General features: G+C 32.3%; 2 protein-coding genes across 9 annotated transcripts in view; one reads left to right on the forward strand and one right to left on the reverse strand.

The window, feature by feature from the left end:
• LOC139517441 (alpha-2A adrenergic receptor-like) overlaps window positions 1–19,938 on the forward strand; it is a 541,200-nt gene that overhangs the window by 83,650 nt on the left and 437,612 nt on the right. The window lies entirely within an intron of this gene.
• LOC139517438 (myosin-I heavy chain-like) overlaps window positions 1–19,938 on the reverse strand; it is a 99,806-nt gene that overhangs the window by 77,525 nt on the left and 2,343 nt on the right. For all 8 annotated transcript variants that reach the window (XM_071308467.1, XM_071308464.1, XM_071308466.1 and 5 more), the window contains exons 2-5: window positions 19,538–19,644; window positions 14,061–14,123; window positions 3,722–3,865; window positions 253–361 (exon numbers count right to left, since the gene is read on the reverse strand). In XM_071308467.1, coding sequence (XP_071164568.1) covers window positions 253–361; window positions 3,722–3,865; window positions 14,061–14,123; window positions 19,538–19,644 — 423 coding nt within the window. The remainder of the gene's footprint in view (window positions 1–252; window positions 362–3,721; window positions 3,866–14,060; window positions 14,124–19,537; window positions 19,645–19,938) is intronic.

The raw sequence follows: 19,938 nt of genomic DNA on the forward strand, positions 1-19,938 counted from the left end.
ACTCATAGTAATAAAAATAATATTCTCATTTAAATTTATCTCCATTCACAACAATCATGCTCTTTGTTTCCATCAACTTATACAATTCTGATTTTATAAACAGGATGTTTTAAGGATCACACTTACACTTGAATTTGAATTTAATGTGTTTTTATGACCATGAACACAGAAAAGGTTGATTTCATATAAAAAAAACCTAGACAAGCTCTCTTTCCAAATCTTTTAAAAATTCAACTTTCAACTAAATATTACCGAAAGCTTCAAGAACTGTATTGGCTTCCAGAATTTGCTGCTCCACCCAGAACGATGTATGGTTTGTCACAGAACATAGATACTGTAGTATAAACTTTGTGGTCTCTGTCTGCAAATAAATAAAAACTGTTAAAAAAAACCAAATATTATTGCTAAGTATGTTGGCAGACAGCATATGTTAAAATACACATATGTTCATATACATCTAATAAATTATCCATAGCATGGCTCACTTTTTAAGAGTAATTTATCATAATCTTATTAAGTACATACTTAAGTTTAATAATTAGTTTCAAGTTCATGTTATAAAAAATTTATAGGCATAGCATGACAGAGTTGTTTTGGGAATTTTCTTAATCTGAAAAACTGACACTAAACATTAATATTTTAACACTTTTTGCAAAAACATAAATTTAATTTACATGTCTAACATATGCATGAACTTCATACAATTTAAATTTTTATCCCTTCAATTTTTAACTTTTCATCTTTTGCCTAATCTTAATATCTTGGCATAAAAACAACAAGAACTTCAACAAATCTTAATGACTGATAAAATCACAGACTGAGAGGAATTTTATAGTTGCATAAGGAATTATAGAATATGATAATGATAAAAACAAATGGTCATGCATATTTGATAAGATAATGGTTCCCTGAAGGATGAATAACTCTGGACAAATTACTCCACAAGTATTGATCCTCTATATATAACCATCTGTCTAACTATTTTAATGCATTACATTATTCTGGATATAAACATTGTTACACTTACTGCACGGGCTGGATAAATATTTGTATGACTTTCAATATTACTATATTGAAGTCGATAAATATTTCTTTAATAAATATTTCCTTATTGGAGATGTCACTTTTGTTAAGTTTAATGACTCTTTAGAGAACATACTTTTCCTTGTCTTTGATGATAATTTTCATTCATCCTCGTTTAGTCACAAAGTTATGAATATCGTGTCCCATATCAAATGATATCATACTACAAAAGCCAGAAAACCACTAAAGTTTTAAAAAAAAATGTAACATGCTTTGAAAATATCATGTTAAGGATAGAGCATGACATAATCATATTTGTAAAAATAAATTGAAAATGAAACATATGATTTAATTGATTGATTTAAGCCTTTAGTCATTACTGAGAAATTATTTAGAGGAATGACAACCTTCCAAATTGGGTCTATTTCATATTATATATATTTAACTGTTATAAAGTGTGATGCATATTTCACACCAAGACCACAATCGTATACAGGATATACTGTTTAAATTCAGATTTCCTCTAATTCTCACGAAGGTTATACTACCTTGGATTGAAATATATAATTACTTTCAAAGGAAATAATTAAGATATAATCAATTAAAAAAAATGCACAATAACAGAGATATGACTTCCTTAGAAAATTGTTGCAACCCATTTGAAGTGTAAAGTTTTATTTAGCACAGAAGTTTAATTTGAATTCATAGGTTAAGGTTATTAGCAAACTTCCATATAAACATTATGCAACCAATTATAATAAAATATCAATTAACTTTTTAAATTCAGCTGTACATGTGTATACACATGAAACTCACCAAATTTGTCCAGTCTAAAGCATAGTTAACTATAAATACAAATCCTTCAAATGGTATATCTAATACAATGTATAGGTCCTGTGTTCATTATTGTTACATTCAATTTCTAGATGTATCTTAGCCAAGATTTGTTAGTCTGACTTGACTTGTGTTGAGTTCACATATTTATCCAAAATGACATTGCTTCATATTTTTGATATAATAAAAAGTTGTTATGTGAATAAACACAAGCTCATGTATATGTTCCAGACCATACGAGTATTTGGACCGTACGCGTACAGTCCGGACCGTATACGTATACTCGTACGGTCCAGCTGACCATACATGTTTTGGTATCATATGGGTTAAATTAAAAAAAATAAACAATAACCAAAAATTTGTAGCTTTAGTTCTCCAAGATGCTATTTTTACATCAGATGGGTAAGTGAATAAGCGTACAATTGAAATTAAATGTTTGTTTAATTCTATATCTGAATCCCATTTTTGTACTCTCGCTCCAGTTGACACTAACTACCACAAGGAATGTTATGTTTTTTTTTTATTAATTTACATTTACATGTTTGCGGTCCATTCATGTTCCTTTGCATATGCATTTTTTTTTTAAAGTTCACAAATATTATAAAACAATTGAATGTCCTTGTACGTTTTGTTTACATACGTTAACCCCAATTTCAATGAGCATACTGGCCTTTAATTAATTACTGACATGCTAATTACAGGAGATTAACAGATTAACAGATTAAACTAGCGTGACCTTTTTAAAAAGTATAATATTAAGTTTTCATTTCAATATCAATTGAACTTTTTATATTAATTTGAGATATAAGATTTTTTTATCTGTTATTTACATTTGTATCTGATAAACTTGACCATCTTCTTATTATTAGTTGGACCGTACGCGTACGGTCCGACCGTATGCGTATTTTGAAAAAGTACGCATACGGTCCAGACCGTACGCGTACGGTCCAAATACTCATACGGTCTGGAACATATATACAAAATATAACACGGACTCTACCGTACTACAGACTCACCAGGCGTTGGTTCACTTTCGTTTGTAAAATATAACATTATACAATTATGGCCCCTTTGAAAAGGTTAATATCCAAAATTGTCAACACGAGAAGGTTGTTTCAATGAGGGCGCAGCCTGAAGTGAAATAACTTTTAAGGGTTGACAATTTGGGATATTCATCAATTCTAACGGGCCACAATTGTTTTATTATAACGAACTAATAGTAGAAGGACCTTTTGAACACTTACTATATTCTTTACATAACAAACAGTGAAACACTAGCTGACGTTTTCTATGTGTTATAGAATTTATCAACTATACAACAAAGGTAGAATCTTTTTTGTAAAATATTGATGGCCCTGAAAAGGACTGTTTATAAGATATATCATCAGCTGCTGGCACTCTATTCATACCGAAAGCATTATTTCCTCGTCTTTCAATTGGCTTCCAGTGTAATGTGAACGCTGCCATTTTGTTTACTTTACGTCTGTGACGTCATTTTCATGGGAGATAACTCAAGTGCAAATCAAGGAAATGAAAAGGTTATTCGCCGGTTAATAATAGGTTTATTCAATGCTGGTGTAAATTTTTAGGGTTATTCATCCTTCCTTGCAATTAAATGTAAATTACCTGAATTATTCCATGTTATGTGACGAGGTGTTTCCCAATAAAATTGTTTGTAATATATGTAAGGTATAATAAATACCAATATATACATTCAGATTACATGCAATAACCATTTCATTGTAAAGCATAGCTTGACAAACTCTTTCAAACTATCTTTGTCACTGACAACATTTAAAGTTTATTCACACTAGCTCAAAATGATATATTATTGCTTTACAATAATAAAATAAGAGCAGCTTACTTTTCCAGCTCCACTTTCACCACTTATGATACATGACTGGTTCACACCAGAGTTCTTTAAGTTCTGGAAGGCTTCCTCACTAACAGCGAACACATGTGGTTCCACTTGGCTTATCTTCTTTCCACTATATTCTTCTATGTCTTTCTAAAATGTTCATAAGATAAGATTGTATATTATGGATGGATGTAGTCTATTTTTTTTAAATAAGGACCAGAGTAAAACTTATTGCATGAATAATGGTAAATATCATCCAGAATAGATTTCTATATTGCACAAGCTTGCAAATTCAATCTAAATTCTACCAGGGATGATATTCACTAATATTCATGCCATTACCCTTTTATTGTACAGTAAAGCTAAAAAAACTGTAACAAATATATATTTTTGTCACTAAAGATGTCAATAATATGAAGTTTTTATTTGCAGTACAATATTGCACACAAACTTTCAGTTACGTACATGGGAAATTTTACATTGAGAAATAAACTAACTCATTTTCACATTTAGCCTTTTTCAGTCGATATCATGAAGTTTTACTCTATTTTGTTAAGGCAAACTTAGGTGAGAGAACGGAAACCAAATTTTGGGATATTCGGGACTAACAGAGACAGGACTGACATAGGTAACACTTTATACAGCAGGGGCATAATGATAATTTTCATCAATCTACTTTAACACATTATCGATATAGCCCACGTCCCCCAGTCCTATACAGTGAGGTTTAAAAAATGCAACTTTGCAAAATACTCCTTGCTTTGTATAAGCATAAAAAGAAAGGGATGTTAATGTTCTGTCCATGATATCATAGATGTACAAAGGTGCAATCAAAATAGTGGAAAATATGAAACTGGATATGTCATTCCACACAAATATCGTGTCAAGTACAGAATTTTATAATACTGAGGAATTCAGAATCCCTTTATTGTATTTTATGAACGTACTGACATTATGAATGAAATGTTATCTCTCTCCAATTTACTCTATAGTGCATTTCTCTATTACTGCGGTTTGCAAATCAATTTCCCTATAGACCATCTACATCAATACCATAACAGCTAAATGTTTGCATACTTAATACTTAAAGATTCTGATAACAATTGCATGTATTGAGCGATGTAATAGATGTGAAGCATAGAGTTTTCATTTCAAAAATTATCTGTGACACTTGTAAGAGAACATCAAATAATATTGGACCTCTGGGGGTTATAAATTACCCTTGTCTTTTGCAGTGTCACAAGTAGATATAAGAAGATGTGGTGTAAGCCCCAAATTATGAGACAACTCTCCATCCAAGTAAAAATTTGTAAAAGAAAAACCATTATAGGTCAAAGTACAGCCTTCAACACGGAGCCTTGGCTCACATTGAACAGCAAGCTATTATTAAAGGGCCAAAAAAAATTAGTAGTGTAAACCATTCAAACAGGAAACCCAATCAAGGTTCTTTTCATAAAAGTAAAATTTGTCAGGAGTATTCAGTACACCATTAATTTTAATCATAAGATTTCTTGCAAATAGAGTAGCTGTAGAGTTTGTATTTTATTGAGAATGCATGTTTTAGTATCAATTATTCATATATCCCACTCCATTCAGTATAATAAGAGAAATCTATCCATGCAAGAAATAGATAACAGGCCTCAACCATTAGGGAATAAATCGTAGTGAATTGTCTGAAAATTTGTACCTAAAAATACTTGCATGGGACATGCAGTTGATCGAGTACAATATATTAAGATACGAGAAAATGCATTATAGGAATATTCCCTATTTATACTTCAACATCTTACATTTGTCTTATGGTTTGTTTAAATGGTGATTGTTCCTTTAAAGGGTTTAAATAAAGCCCTTACTTGATTCCAAATTGTACAAAATAACACATCCTATAGCTATTCCAATAATGTTTACTATTTAATTGATCATTATTGCCTAAAACATACAATTTAAAATGGTATTCTGCAGATGAAAGACATCTGTCATTTATAATTCCTCTACTGATTTATAACATTAGCCTTGTCATATTTCATGTTAATCATTTGATCCTTAGTTTGATGACTGTTATCCTAGCTATAAAATCCTATGAAATCATATTATTTCTTGTCAGTTTCAGATGTCTTTTTCAGATTAGCTTGACAGAAACAAATGTCAAATTTAACATTCTATTCCATCAACCTGGATTAATTGGAACTGCATTATTTGCCTTATATGTAAATTACTTGGAACATAAGACTAGAAACAATGACTAACTTGCTTCGTAGCTCTGATATATTGCAAAATTACATTATTTGTGTTTTGTATGATGTATCCAACATTGTACCAAATACATGTTTCAGTGGTGGTTGTAGGTTTATATCTATCATAATTTGTTTTGTAAATAGTTTAGTTATAAATTAGGCCATTACTTTTCTCAATAATATTGTTTCACATTTTTTATGTTGATGCCTTATGTAAAAGATTATATGGTATGGGTATTCTCATTGTTGAAGGCTGTTTGGTTGCCCATAATTGTTTATATTACATCCACTTCATTTGAAATTCAGTGGATTGTAGGTTGTCTAAATGGCATTTATACCACATCTTCTTGTTTTTCATTCTTTTGTTAATTGTAATCTTGCTGTTAGAACCAGCATTTTAAAATTTGTTTCAGCAGGAACTATTCTTATGTAAAAATTAGCAGGGGGTTACAGATCCCTTGACTTCTAAAGCATACTGTAAACCAACTTATTTTCACGATTTTCGGATTTAGAAAAAATAACACCAAACATAAATCATTGCGAATATTTTAGAATTGTATCTTTGCTTATCAAGTTCATAGGAAAATCGTGAAGTTGAATAAAAAGGATAAAAGGCGGAAGAAAGTATCCGCAAAATATGTTGGTTTACAGTATTTTTGCCTCCAGAAAGACCTTCAGGCTGATTATATATTATAACTTTAATAAAATCTAATACTGTTAGGACCACATAAAATTGGCCAGACTGCTAATATATAACTTATACATGTACATTGGCTTATTTGTTTATATATCAGTTATACACTTCTCTGTTTTTTAATGTTCCCCCATAAATTTTGAATTACATGCTATTAATTATAATATCAATAACTGTTGATAACATAATTATTAATTGCATCATCAATACTGGTACCCTGAAGCAATCAATGTGATACCAGACTAAGATAAGAAATCAATGTGAGGCATACCAGTGGAGACATGAAAACTCTTGTCAACACAGATGGAGACATGTGACAAATAAATAATACATCATTAATGTCATTAGTTCTAACTAATAATTCAATACAAGAGAAATACAAATTAACAAAATCTATAATTGATTTGCAATAATTTTTTGAAAGTGTGTGCTTATTAACATTTTCATCTGAAAGACCATTCAGTTCATTATGATTAATATAATTTCCTTTTTAGTATTTTGATGCTAAAAGGGCACTGTCGTGAATATAGGCCAAGAGACATTAGAACGTTTTGTAATGTAATTGTTTCCCGCACTTTCGCGCACACTATTGTTAATGTAACGTAACGTTATTGTTACGTATATATATATTTCATCTTACGATCATAAAGCATCTGAACTAGCAAGACGTTATTTTCTTCCACAACAAAAGTGAATAACCCTCAAGATATTGGTGCCGTGACGAAAAACCACAACTAGAGATGAGTTCGAAACTCAAAACAGTACGAGCCGCACATAGACGAGCAGTAATAAAACTACTGAAAAAAGCAGACCCGACAGAAGAACCGCAACAAGATGTTGTCAACCTCAGATCCATGATGGAGCTTATCAAAACCAAGAAGAAGACATTGTCTGACCTCAATGAGAAGATTCTAGAATCTATTGAAGAAGAAGAAGACCTCGACGAAGAAATTGAAGAAGTTGACAGATACGAGTTAGAGATTCAAATTGGAATAACGAAAATTGAAAAGTTCATAAAAGAAGTAAGTGTTAGTCAGTCTAAAAATCAATCAGCTCTTAACCCTAATGCATCAGATTTTATATGCAATAACCCCAGCGTGCAAGAACATTCTAACCAGATAATTTTCAACTCAGAGCAAACAAGCCTAAGCCAGTCAAGCATGCCCACCTCCACAGTGTCAAGTCATTATAACAAATTGCCTAAACTCAACTTGCCAACTTTCGGCGGAAATCTATTGGAATGGTCAGCCTTTTGGGATTCCTATAATAATTCCGTACATGAAAATCCTTCATTGAGTGACGTGCAACGATTTAATTATTTAAAATCGCAACTTTATGGAGAAGCTAGCCAGTGTATTTCGGGAATGCAAATGACTAATACAAACTATAATCAAGCAATACAAATTCTTCACGAGAGATTTGGCCAACAACACAAAATAGTAAACGCATACATGCAAAATTTGCTAAATTTGCCTGCACCAACGCCCGGAATTAGGGGACTGAAATCGTTCAGTGACACAATAGAAAGTAATATACGTGAACTAGAAGGAATGGGTCGACATCAGGAATCGTACGGAAGCCTATTAATACCACTAATACTCAACAAGCTTCCATGTTTTGTCAGACAAAACATTACTCGAGACCACGGTAATGATGATTGGGATATTTCAAGTTTACGCAAAGCAATAAAGAAAGAAATTTGTATCCAAGAGGCCGCTAACGCCAATCCTATTGAAACCGATATTATCCCCACCGCATCGTTCGTGACAGAAACTACAAATAAAAGATGGAAGTCAACAGGGTCTAAAGATAGTAACAACAATAGTTCCGTTAAGACTAAAAGGCCGTGTTTGTTTTGTCAAAACCCGCATCACCCAAATGAATGTACAAAGATCACCGATATAAACGCCCGCACCCAAATCGTAAAGGAAAAACGAGTTTGCTTTAACTGTTTCGGTAATCACAAGGTTTCGGAATGCATGTCAAAATACAGTTGCCGAAATTGCAGTAAGAAACATCACAGTAGCATCTGCCGTAATAATTTACTAAATGAAAATAAAGCCGTAACAAAACCTGTCAACGAAGAGCTACAAAGTACTACAGATACAAAGAGCGCCGCTATGCATTCTGCAGTTACAGCACATACCGAAATTCTATTGAAAACCGCCGTAGCGCCCGTATGGTACCATGATGAAAGTGTTATGACTAACATTCTACTCGATGAAGGCGCCCAGAATTCATTTATTTCTCAAGAACTAGTAGAGAAACTCCATATCAAACCAACTGGTATAGTAAGCATGCAAATTTCTGCATTTGGCGGGAAAGAAGGTGATGTACGCAACCTGGAGAAAGCAACATTATCCATTGAGACCGAAAGAAAAGAAAGAATTTCAATGGAAGTAATTATTGTTCCAAAAATTGCCGCACCGATACATATGAAGAAACGGGTAAACATTAACAGCTTGTCCTATTTACGAGGATTACAACTTGCCCACCCAGTCATGCAGGATGAAAAGTTTTCCATTTCACTTCTCGTTGGAGCAGACTACTACTGGTCTTTAGTACAAGATGAAATTATTCGAGGTGACGGACCAACAGCTGTTAAATCTAAAATAGGCTATTTGCTATCAGGACCACTGAACACAGATATCAACACTCAACAATGGAACTCTACGATGATGAATGTCTTAGTTGCGCACAAACCCGAGGAGTGCGATTTACAGAAATTTTGGGAAATTGAGTCGAGCGGATTAGAGGCGGATTCTGATGAAAACACAAAAAATGTACAAAACCTAATGCTTGAGTACCAAAACTCTAGCATAACATTTAAGGAAAATAAATATGTCGCAAAACTACCATGGAAACCAGATCATCCCGAGTTACCCACTAATGAATATATAGCAAGAAGGAGGACCCAGAATATTATAGATAGGTTGGCTAAAGATCCGGATATGTTAAATCTATACGACAAGATTATCAAAGAACAGGAGATGAAAGACTTCATAGAAAAGGTACCCATTACAGAAATAGATCGCGAGCATGGAAGAATCCACTACATACCACACCATCCCGTTAAGAAAGATTCAAACACGACCCCTATTAGGATTGTATATGACTGCAGTTGCCATGGAAATCCAGATTTACCCAGCCTTAATGACTGCCTATCTTCAGGACCACCCATTTTAAATAAGTTGACAAGCATTCTTACAAGATTTAGATTAGGAAAATATGGCATCACAACGGACATAGAAAAAGCATTTTTACAAGTAAGACTTGACAATGAAGACCGAGACGCCACACGTTTCTTTTGGTTGTCCGATTCAAATGACCCAACAAGTGAGTTGATTATGTACAGATTCAAAGTTGTTCTTTTTGGAGCAACGTGTTCGCCGTTTATTTTAAACGCAACATTACTGAAACATTTATCCATGAATCCGAGCAAAGTAGCTTCAATTCTACAAGAAGATCTATATGTTGACAATATACTATCTAGCATGGACTCAGAAGAAGCCGCAATTAAATACTTCAATGAATCCAGAGAATTGCTAAAACAGGGAGGCTTCAATTTACGGTCATGGATGTCCAACAGCGACAAACTCAGAGATTTAGCCCTATCAGAAAAAGTATTGGATTCAGACAAGGAGACAAAAATATTGGGAATGCGCTGGGATGCAGAATCAGATACAATCAGCTTTGCCGAAACAAAACAATTAAAGATGGACACACAGTTGACAAAACGTGAACTTTTGAGACAGTCTTCCGCTATATATGACCCGTTAGGACTACTCGGACCGATAACAATTAGAGCAAAAACACTTATTCAAGACCTTTGGAAAAAAGGATATGCATGGGACGAGACACTACCAAAAGAAATTGAAAACGAATGGACCGATGTGAAGAATGACATCTTACAGATAACTACGAAACTTCAAATACAGAGATACTATTTTGCAAACGAGGACGAAGAAACTAGCGAGTCTACTCTACACATTTTTGTTGATGCAAGTCAGAAAGCATACGGAGCTTCCGTTTACTTAAGTAAAGGCACAGGGTCGACACTTGTTATCGCGAAGAACCGTGTTGCACCGTTAAAATTAATAACTCTACCAAAATTAGAATTAATGGCTGCAGTGATTGGAGCACGACTCGTAAAAGATGTAATCAAAAACTTAGGAATCAAAAGAGCAGTATTTTGGAGCGATAGCCAAATAGTTCTACATTGGCTCACCTCATCGAAATCATTAAACAAGTTTGTAAAAAATCGTGTTAGTGAAATTAAAGAACTAACTGAAACTCATGAATGGAAATATGTACCCACAGAAATGAACCCAGCTGACTTACAAACACGTGGATTGACTGCATCGCAATTTGAAGATTCGAGATTATGGATGAATGGACCCCAGTGGTTAACGGACGAGTGTAAATGGCCTACGTGGACAGGACATGTGGAAATAAGCACTCAGCTATCTAATATCACCGGACCAAAGACACACAGAAGTGACGATAATATACCAAGTGATCCGCAGCGAATATCACAAATCATAGACATGAACAGGTATTCTGATCTAAATAGACTTTTAACTGTAACTGGATACGTCTTGAAATTCGTTAAGAACTGCCAGAAAAAACGTCCATATCGACTACGGAGTTCACAAGGTGACAGGAACCTAAGAACAAGTCTAGCAAAAGAGGAAATTTCATTAGCTATGAATTTATGGATCAAAGATACACAGCAAGACAGGTTCAGGAAAGAGTTAGAACATATTTCGTTAAACCCGAAAGTTAAATCACTATCGCTTGTACAACAGTTACGTTTATATTTGGATGAAAATGGAATCATACGATGTAAAGGCAGAATACAAAATTCATCTATAGAAGAAAACGCGAAGTTTCCTATTTTACTACCAAAGAACCACAAACTTACAGATTTTGTCATTATGGACGCACATCTAAGAAATCTACATACAGGAGTCGGTCAGACAATAACACATATAAGGCAATCTTACTGGATACCAGCAATTCGACAAAGTGTGAACAGTGTCTTACGTAAATGCATACAGTGCCAAAAAATAATTGGTAAACCGTATAACAGCCCGGAACCACCACCACTACCAAAGGATCGAGTAAAAGACACCATACCATTTTGCACAACTGGGATAGATTTTGCCGGACCTATACACATCAAAGATACATCAACACAACCGCGAAAGGTATATATATGTTTATTCACATGTGCATGTATACGAGCTATACATTTGGAACTTGTACCTGATTTGTCATTGAACACTTTTATCCTAGCATTTAGACGTTTTATCAGTCGAAAAGGAACACCACAAACTATTTATTCTGATAACGCGCCTACATTTGTAGCCGCATCAAATGCACTTCAAAGTCAGCTGAATTTACATATCAACTGGAAATTCATTCCGAAAGGAGCGCCGTGGTATGGCGGATGGTGGGAACGTCTAATTGGCTTAACGAAAATGACATTAAAGAAAGTATTTGGTAAAGCACTCGTCAGCGAACAATCTTTGACAATAATACTCACTGAAATTGAAACTATTATAAACAATCGCCCACTTACATATATATCTTCAGATATAAGAGATCCCGAACCCTTGACGCCGTCTCATCTTTTACACGGGAGGATTATTACGACCACAGAGATGCACAACGACAAACACAACGCGAATATTCAAGAACTTGATACGATCACAGCCAACAAACTATTTGAGAGAAAAGGACTCTTATTAGACCATTTCGCAAAACGCTGGTCTAATGAATATCTTACCGGATTACGTGAATATCATCGAGCCTCTGGAAAACATACTGGACAAGTAAACATCGGTGATGTAGTTCAACTAGGAAGTGAATCGCCACGACTTTTATGGAGATTAGGAACAATAGAAGACGTCATCAAAGGAGGAGATGGACTTATTCGAGCAGCAAAAGTACGGACTTCTAGAGGACTAGTTACAACACGACCAATTGTGAAGTTATATCCATTAGAACTATAGTAACTGTTATAGGATTTTTGTGAAGGACAGTTAACGTAAAGTGAAATTACAAAAAACTTTCAATGTGAGCCATTTATAGAACTTTAAAGTTTTAATTATTTATCATTTAACATAATTTTATTTCTTATGCATTTTGAGGCCCCCAGAATGTCGTGAATATAGGCCAAGAGACATTAGAACGTTTTGTAATGTAATTGTTTCCCGCACTTTCGCGCACACTATTGTTAATGTAACGTAACGTTATTGTTACGTATATATATATTTCATCTTACGATCATAAAGCATCTGAACTAGCAAGACGTTATTTTCTTCCACAACAAAAGTGAATAACCCTCAAGATAGGCACCTTAATTTATTTCCTGTTTTCACAATTTAATTTTGTAAGCTTACACTTGATAACAAATTATACAATTACAATTTCTATTAAAGTCCATAAGCACTTGTAGTATTTAGTGGAACAAAGCAAACAAACCATTCAATCAGAGTATTTTTAATTTTGAAACTGGAGTAAAATCTGAATGAGAATAACACAAGTCTAACAACCTTATATTTTATGTATACAGACAGGATATGTATATATTGTTACAAGTACCCTTCTAACTTTTGTATACATGACCTATGTTTCAGATAAATGCACTTGATTTTATGTACCAGTATATTATTTTTTAACTAGACACTCCTGAAAGAACAATTTTTTAGTGAAACTTTATATATGTACTTTCCAATATGTTGGACAGTACAGCTACCCATGTTTGCTCTCCTACAATATTTCTGCATCATAAAATCATCTGTGCAAAATATAGATGTAAAAAGCTACCGAGAAGGCTTAACTGTATTTTCTGTAAACTTTTTTTACTTATACCCTACCAGATCTTGATCTTGCAGCAAAATAGATCAATATTTGTATTCCAACCCTAAATAGTACATGTACAGTATAATCATGAATAGAAAAGGCTACCTGTCATTTCGTTTGAGTTTTAAAAAAGACATAATACATGTACAAATGATTATAACTGATATGATAAAGGCCAAGTGTCTTGAAGTGAGGTAAACAAATATTTTTCAATGGTTCATTGCCATAAATACATGTTAAGATTTCATGATTCTAACCACAAATCACTCAAAAAGTTTACAAAATACACTTTGAGGTGAATTAGACCAATTTAGGTTCTAAAGATTTGGGATGAGATGGCAGATGGCCATATACATTTGTATGGAATTGTTAAAACCCTGTCCATTTAATGGTTTATTACTAAATAAATGAGGTTCATACACTGTCTACTACATTTGTATAAAGGACACAAAATACACAAGTTCTTGGTTCTCATGAATAACAAGACTTCTCAAATTGACATAAATATGACATATGTATGAAAATAATTCTTTATATGTCTCCTCACCTGTTCATATATTAACAACTGTTTATATGGGTTAACTGCTACCAATATAGACCCTGTAAAAGTCTTGTATCAGGTTAAGGAATATATCAAAAGTACAAATAAGCAAGTTTAAAGTATAACAGTCTGTAATTGACAATAAAAAATGCTAATTCATTGTTGATCATAATGTGTCAACATTTAATGTTCACTCACACAAAAACAACAATATGAATACTGATAAACATTTGGAGGAAATAGTAGGCAGATATGTCACCTTTTTTTTTTAAATTTAAATTTATATATTCAAGTTTAACAAATTAATTATTTTTTAATTCATGAATATTAATTTTTATTTTATCTCAACTATGTCTCTGATCTCAATGAGACTTTCAGATTTCTGATAGATCGATCATTGATTTAAAGTGGCTACTGACTATAAGTACAAATGTATTACCAAGTTACATTTTGTTCAAGAGCACAATTATTCATAATGCATTTTCCAAAGGGTACCAGTGCACATGGTGTTCCTTGTTTTATTTCTTTAAGACTACACGGTACACCAACTGGAAATGAATGGGTAGCAGTTTCTGTTACTAGAAATGTCAATGTTGAATACGAGACTAGAGTCAAAAAAGTATAAATGGTCATAGGGCGAAAGTTGACCCAAAAGTGCAGTTAAAAACAAGAATGTGTCCTCAGTACACGAATGCCCCACTCGCACTATCATTTTCTATGTTCAGTGGACCGTGAAATTGGGGTAAAATCTCTAATTTGGCATTAAAATTAGAAAGATCATATCATAGGGAACATGTGTACCAAGTTTGAAGTCGATTGGACTTCAACTTCATCAAAAACTACCTCGACCAAAAACTTTAACCTGAAGCGGGACAGACGGACGAACGAACGGACGAACGGACAAACAGACGGACGGACGAACGGACGCACAGACCAGAAAACATAATGCCCCTCTACTATCGTAGGTGGGGCATAACAATGTATATTTTTATCACTTACGCAAAAGGGCCATTTTGCTACTACATACAGCAATTGAATATATTTTCTATACTTTGTAAATTATGAATTTGTTTCTCTGGGATCTTATTAACCAAAATGAACAAGCTTTCGACTAAAGTTTTCCACTTCTTATAATATCATCCAATCAGAAGCTGCTCAAGATTATATCCTTAATAGTGTACCATCTTATGCAAAATGTAAACAAATAATTGGATGCACAAGAAGATTTCAATTATTTAGACCTTGAACTTCAGAAAACTGTGACAAAAACAGTATCATGCAGCATTGATGCAAATAACAATGTACCTTTTTGCATGATTTGGTCTTATATAATTTTTGCATATTTAAATAGACTGCCAAATGGAATAATCCGCTTATACAAATGAAGCTGTAAAATTTATCTGCCATCTGGTAACATGAAAAGACTGCCGAGTTGATTTACAAATAAAAGGACAGCATGAAAATAGCTATCAGCCTTATGACATTGATTTACCTGGTCAGGTAACAACATATGAGTCATAATGCCAATTTCCTGATAACCTAATTATTGATATTTTTGCAAAAGATTTGGTTTCTACCCTATAGAAAAAAGTTAAGTGACAAATAATTAAACTTCCACTTTGCAAGCGCTGTGATCAATTGTGTTCCAGATTTATGTCAAGGCTATAAACCATATTTATATGTTTTCTTTAAGCCTTGTAATAAAATGACTGACAGCAATAATTACCAAAAGGAAATACATGGACAAGAAAAGGCTGAACCTCAAGAGCAACAAACATCAGGAAATGAGCATTTCTATGACAAAACAAAATTATTCCATTTATATTCTTAGTCAATGGGCTCTAATGAAGCAAATGAAAATATTTAAGGAACAGTGTTACAATATAAATTCTAATGTCAATTTAAACATATTTATTTAATCCTTATGATAAACATAACCTTTGGGTCTAAAATGGTGATATCTAACTTTACTACACAGTCATATGAAAACATTATGTAGAAAGGAAAGCATCCTTTGTCATGTCTATTGTCATGAATAAATTCTGAATTTTAATCATATTAAGAAGCACCTGAGCACTTATCAATCTTTATAAACAATTTGATATTGCATGTCCCTAAGTACTTGCGTTCATTGGCATAGCATTGACTGTTACTATCTGTCCTGAATTTTAGCTCACCTAGGCTTTTCTAAATAAAACCCAAATAAGGGGTCCTAACAATGGTGTTTGCACAAAATGTTTTTGTAAATTGAAGCATTTGTCTAAATGATGTTTAAACATTATGCTTTTTTAAGAGAATAATTCTTGAGATTTTTTTTATAAACATCTCAACCTGTAGTACATACTTCAACTTCAACAATACACAGGGTGTTCCTAGGATCAGATTTATCAATTTTATGTTGCACTTACAGTATTTGAGCTTGATAAATTTTATCAAAAATAGAAAGAAAGAAAAAAGGTGAATGTAAAATTGTGCATCTTTTCTAATTAACATTATATGGCTTTATGCTTATTTATTTATTTAGATGCACCTGTTATTACATAGTAATTACTGTAATGTCATAATGTGACTCCTCCTTTACTTGTACTTGTGTTAATAATAAATACCAACAAGAAAAGAACAAAATTGTATTCATTAAGTATGAATAATGTTGAAATGGAGCTATTTGTTAGATTTATATCATTAATGTGTGCACATTTAAACATGTTGTCTCTCTGACAATTTTACCATATCTTTTAATCTTTATTGCAAATTATGTAATGGAACATTTATTTCAGAAGTCTTAAAGTAAACACTCTGAAGTAAGAGTAAGCTCAAAAATGGCACTATCTAAGTTGTAACAGGGGCCTTAGTTTCTAAGTGGGTTAACTAATTTAAAGAAAAGATAGCATACTCTACCATAAGGAAAAAGTTCAGGTTTACAATTTACACATTATTTTACATCCTGATATTAATAAAAGTTTTACTGTAAAAGGATAATAAAAAAATGTTTATATCCTTAAACAGGTCATGAGATTATAACTTTAGATTACCACAAATTTTAAAGCTTTATTCCTATACACTGTATATGTATATCATGTATATGTTTAACTTTTAAATATCATCAACAGTAGTTTTTCTTGACATATATTTTTTGATTTGAGAAAAAGAAAGACAGAGGGTATCATTAGAATCAAACATAACTTCCGAAATCCAGTCATTTATCTATAAATACAAAATGTACAATATAGAAATGAAAGTTCAGCTAAATAAAATGTAAATATATTGTGAAAAAATAAACACTGTAAAAAACAGATGCATGTAGGTGTGATCAAGTTCATATATGTACAAAAAAATTAAGGCTAAGATTACTGTATAATAATGGACAAACCAAAATGTTTAGGACCCAAATTAAGTCATTGCAGCAAATAGTTCAAAACCTTTTTTTTCAAAATAGAAACTTGTATCAAACTTAAACAGAATTTTGACTAGGAGTCTAGCCATAACAAAAGATTTGCTCCTGCTTCTGGTGATCTCTGACAACATAGTTTCACTGTCTGTACTATAGGAGTCATGAAATCTTGACAAATTTTAGTTCAGGATAAACAAAATAACTTTGATTTCAGGATTTAATTATTTTTATACACTTCATCTGTATCACATGTAAAATCTGTATTAGGCATTGAAAAGATATAATCAGATTATCTATTTAAACAGTGATGTACATCATAGATTATGTAGACATTGTGTTAAGTTACACTGGTTGACTTGTTACTAATTATATAAAGTCATACACTGGCAGTGTTAAAAAAGAGGGGTCTTGAAAAAAAAAAGTTTCGAATTCACTAGTTACACTGAATGTATAGCTTCCTTCTTTTAAAAAAAACTAATTTTTAGTTGTACATTTGTAGGCTAAAATTGTAGCTATTCATTTCTACAAATATGTTATGAATTTTGGTGTTTCTGTTCTTTAAAAGTTAAGAAGGGACTTATAAGTAATAGAATTACTTTAGAATTATACTGTATTCCTTATAATAGTACATTTGTGTAACTTTAATTTCTTTATGTGTCTGTGTCATCCACAATAAATACTTTTAAAGAACAGAAACACACTGTAATTAACTAATTACTCATTTGAACACATCAGTCTGACATACAGACCTATATATGCTACATGTACATACTTATTAAGGTCAACAAATTCAACTTGACACATTTAAGGGTCTTATAACAATTTATTGACTCTCAATTACAAATTCTTACAACTAATTACAATGTGACTGTCAAATAATAACACAGGTATTTATTGTGGATGACACAGACACATTAAGAAATTAAAGTTACACAAATGTACTATTATAAGGAATACAGTATATTTCTAAAGTAATTCTATTACTTATAAGTCCCTTCTTAACTTTTAAATGGACAATTTATTGTGTATGAAATATATGTATATAAACAAGCCTAAATTGAAAACAACGTTCAAACCTATATATATATATCTGTACACTGCAATGTGTTTAGCCTATTGTGAATACTCTCACAGATATGACTTGAACCAATATTTAGGATTTTTTTATGAATCAAGCAGGTGCTTTCCTGCTGACTTTATCAATCTTCATCAAGGAGGCCAACAGATGTTAAATTCTTTATGTTAGTGAACTTTACCATTGTAAACAACCTAGTAACATTTATATATACAAATATTCATCTCCATTTATTCAATCAGGAATGTTATAAACAAATTAATACTTTGCAGATATAAAACCTTTACACAATTATTTTTAGAGAGGATCAGAATAATCTGACAACTATTATAATAATTTAACCCAAGTTACATGTACGATCCCCCCCCCCTCAATTCCGTCCCACTATTTGATAGGGTTTACAAGTAAGGAGATGGATATGGGTTACAAGTAGAGGAGAAAGCATCATCTGGAATGATGTAGGAAAATACCCTAAGATTTTTTTAAATGCATTAACAAAAATCTGATTCTTTAAAACTTTTCTACTTTACAAAGCCATCCATGATTTTTTTTAGACTTTACATAAAAAAGTAGGATGTGAGGTAAAATTAAAGAGACATGAACTTAAGTAGAGGTGGCCTTCTTTGTTGAAAAACTTAAGACCTAATTAGTTGTACAGACCTTGTTAGGTGTCAGTATATTTGATACATACATGTACATTGTGAACTCAAATTTAGACTAAGAATCTTAGTAAGATGTAACTTATTTTTATATCAAGATAATTATAAAATTACGGTGAAGTGTGAAAGTCAGTCTTTTAATCCTATTGGACATGTTGGATGCAGATACATTAGACTTTCATCTTATGATATGCAATATATCAAACATCCAATATGAAACTGCAAAAAGCTTAATTCATTAATCATACATGTATCTACATGGTTGTTGTTGCTCATGGCTAGAAAGGGTATCATACAAAAGTTCCTGTTTAATTTGCTGACATGTTTGACATGAAACATTAAGATTTGAAAAGGATACATATATTTTATCTTCTTTGTATCTTGTCTTTAAATTGATATTAATCCCATTTTCATCAATATCACTAATAATAATCATATCACGCACACCATCCTCAGGCCTGGCCCCTGTAAGTAAAACAAGAAGTAACATGATGCATGGTTAAATCATAGATGTACACTGTAATTACATCTATGGTTAAATGATGGAAAACTTTGTGTTGTAAAAAAATATTTTGAGATCTTTAACCCACACTATGTTTGTTGCTTACTTTCAGAGTTTGTTTTGTTTTAAAAAAATAGTCAAAAAGGGTAATGGTTCTAACACATCTAGATATACTTATAGAAAGCTATTTCATGTTATCTTTTCTTCTTAATTCTCTTTGTGCATACTTGACAAATTCTTGCATACAAATATACAAT

The sequence above is a fragment of the Mytilus edulis genome, chromosome 3, assembly GCF_963676685.1.
Source record: "Mytilus edulis chromosome 3, xbMytEdul2.2, whole genome shotgun sequence".
NCBI classification, from domain to species: Eukaryota; Metazoa; Mollusca; class Bivalvia; order Mytilida; family Mytilidae; genus Mytilus; species Mytilus edulis.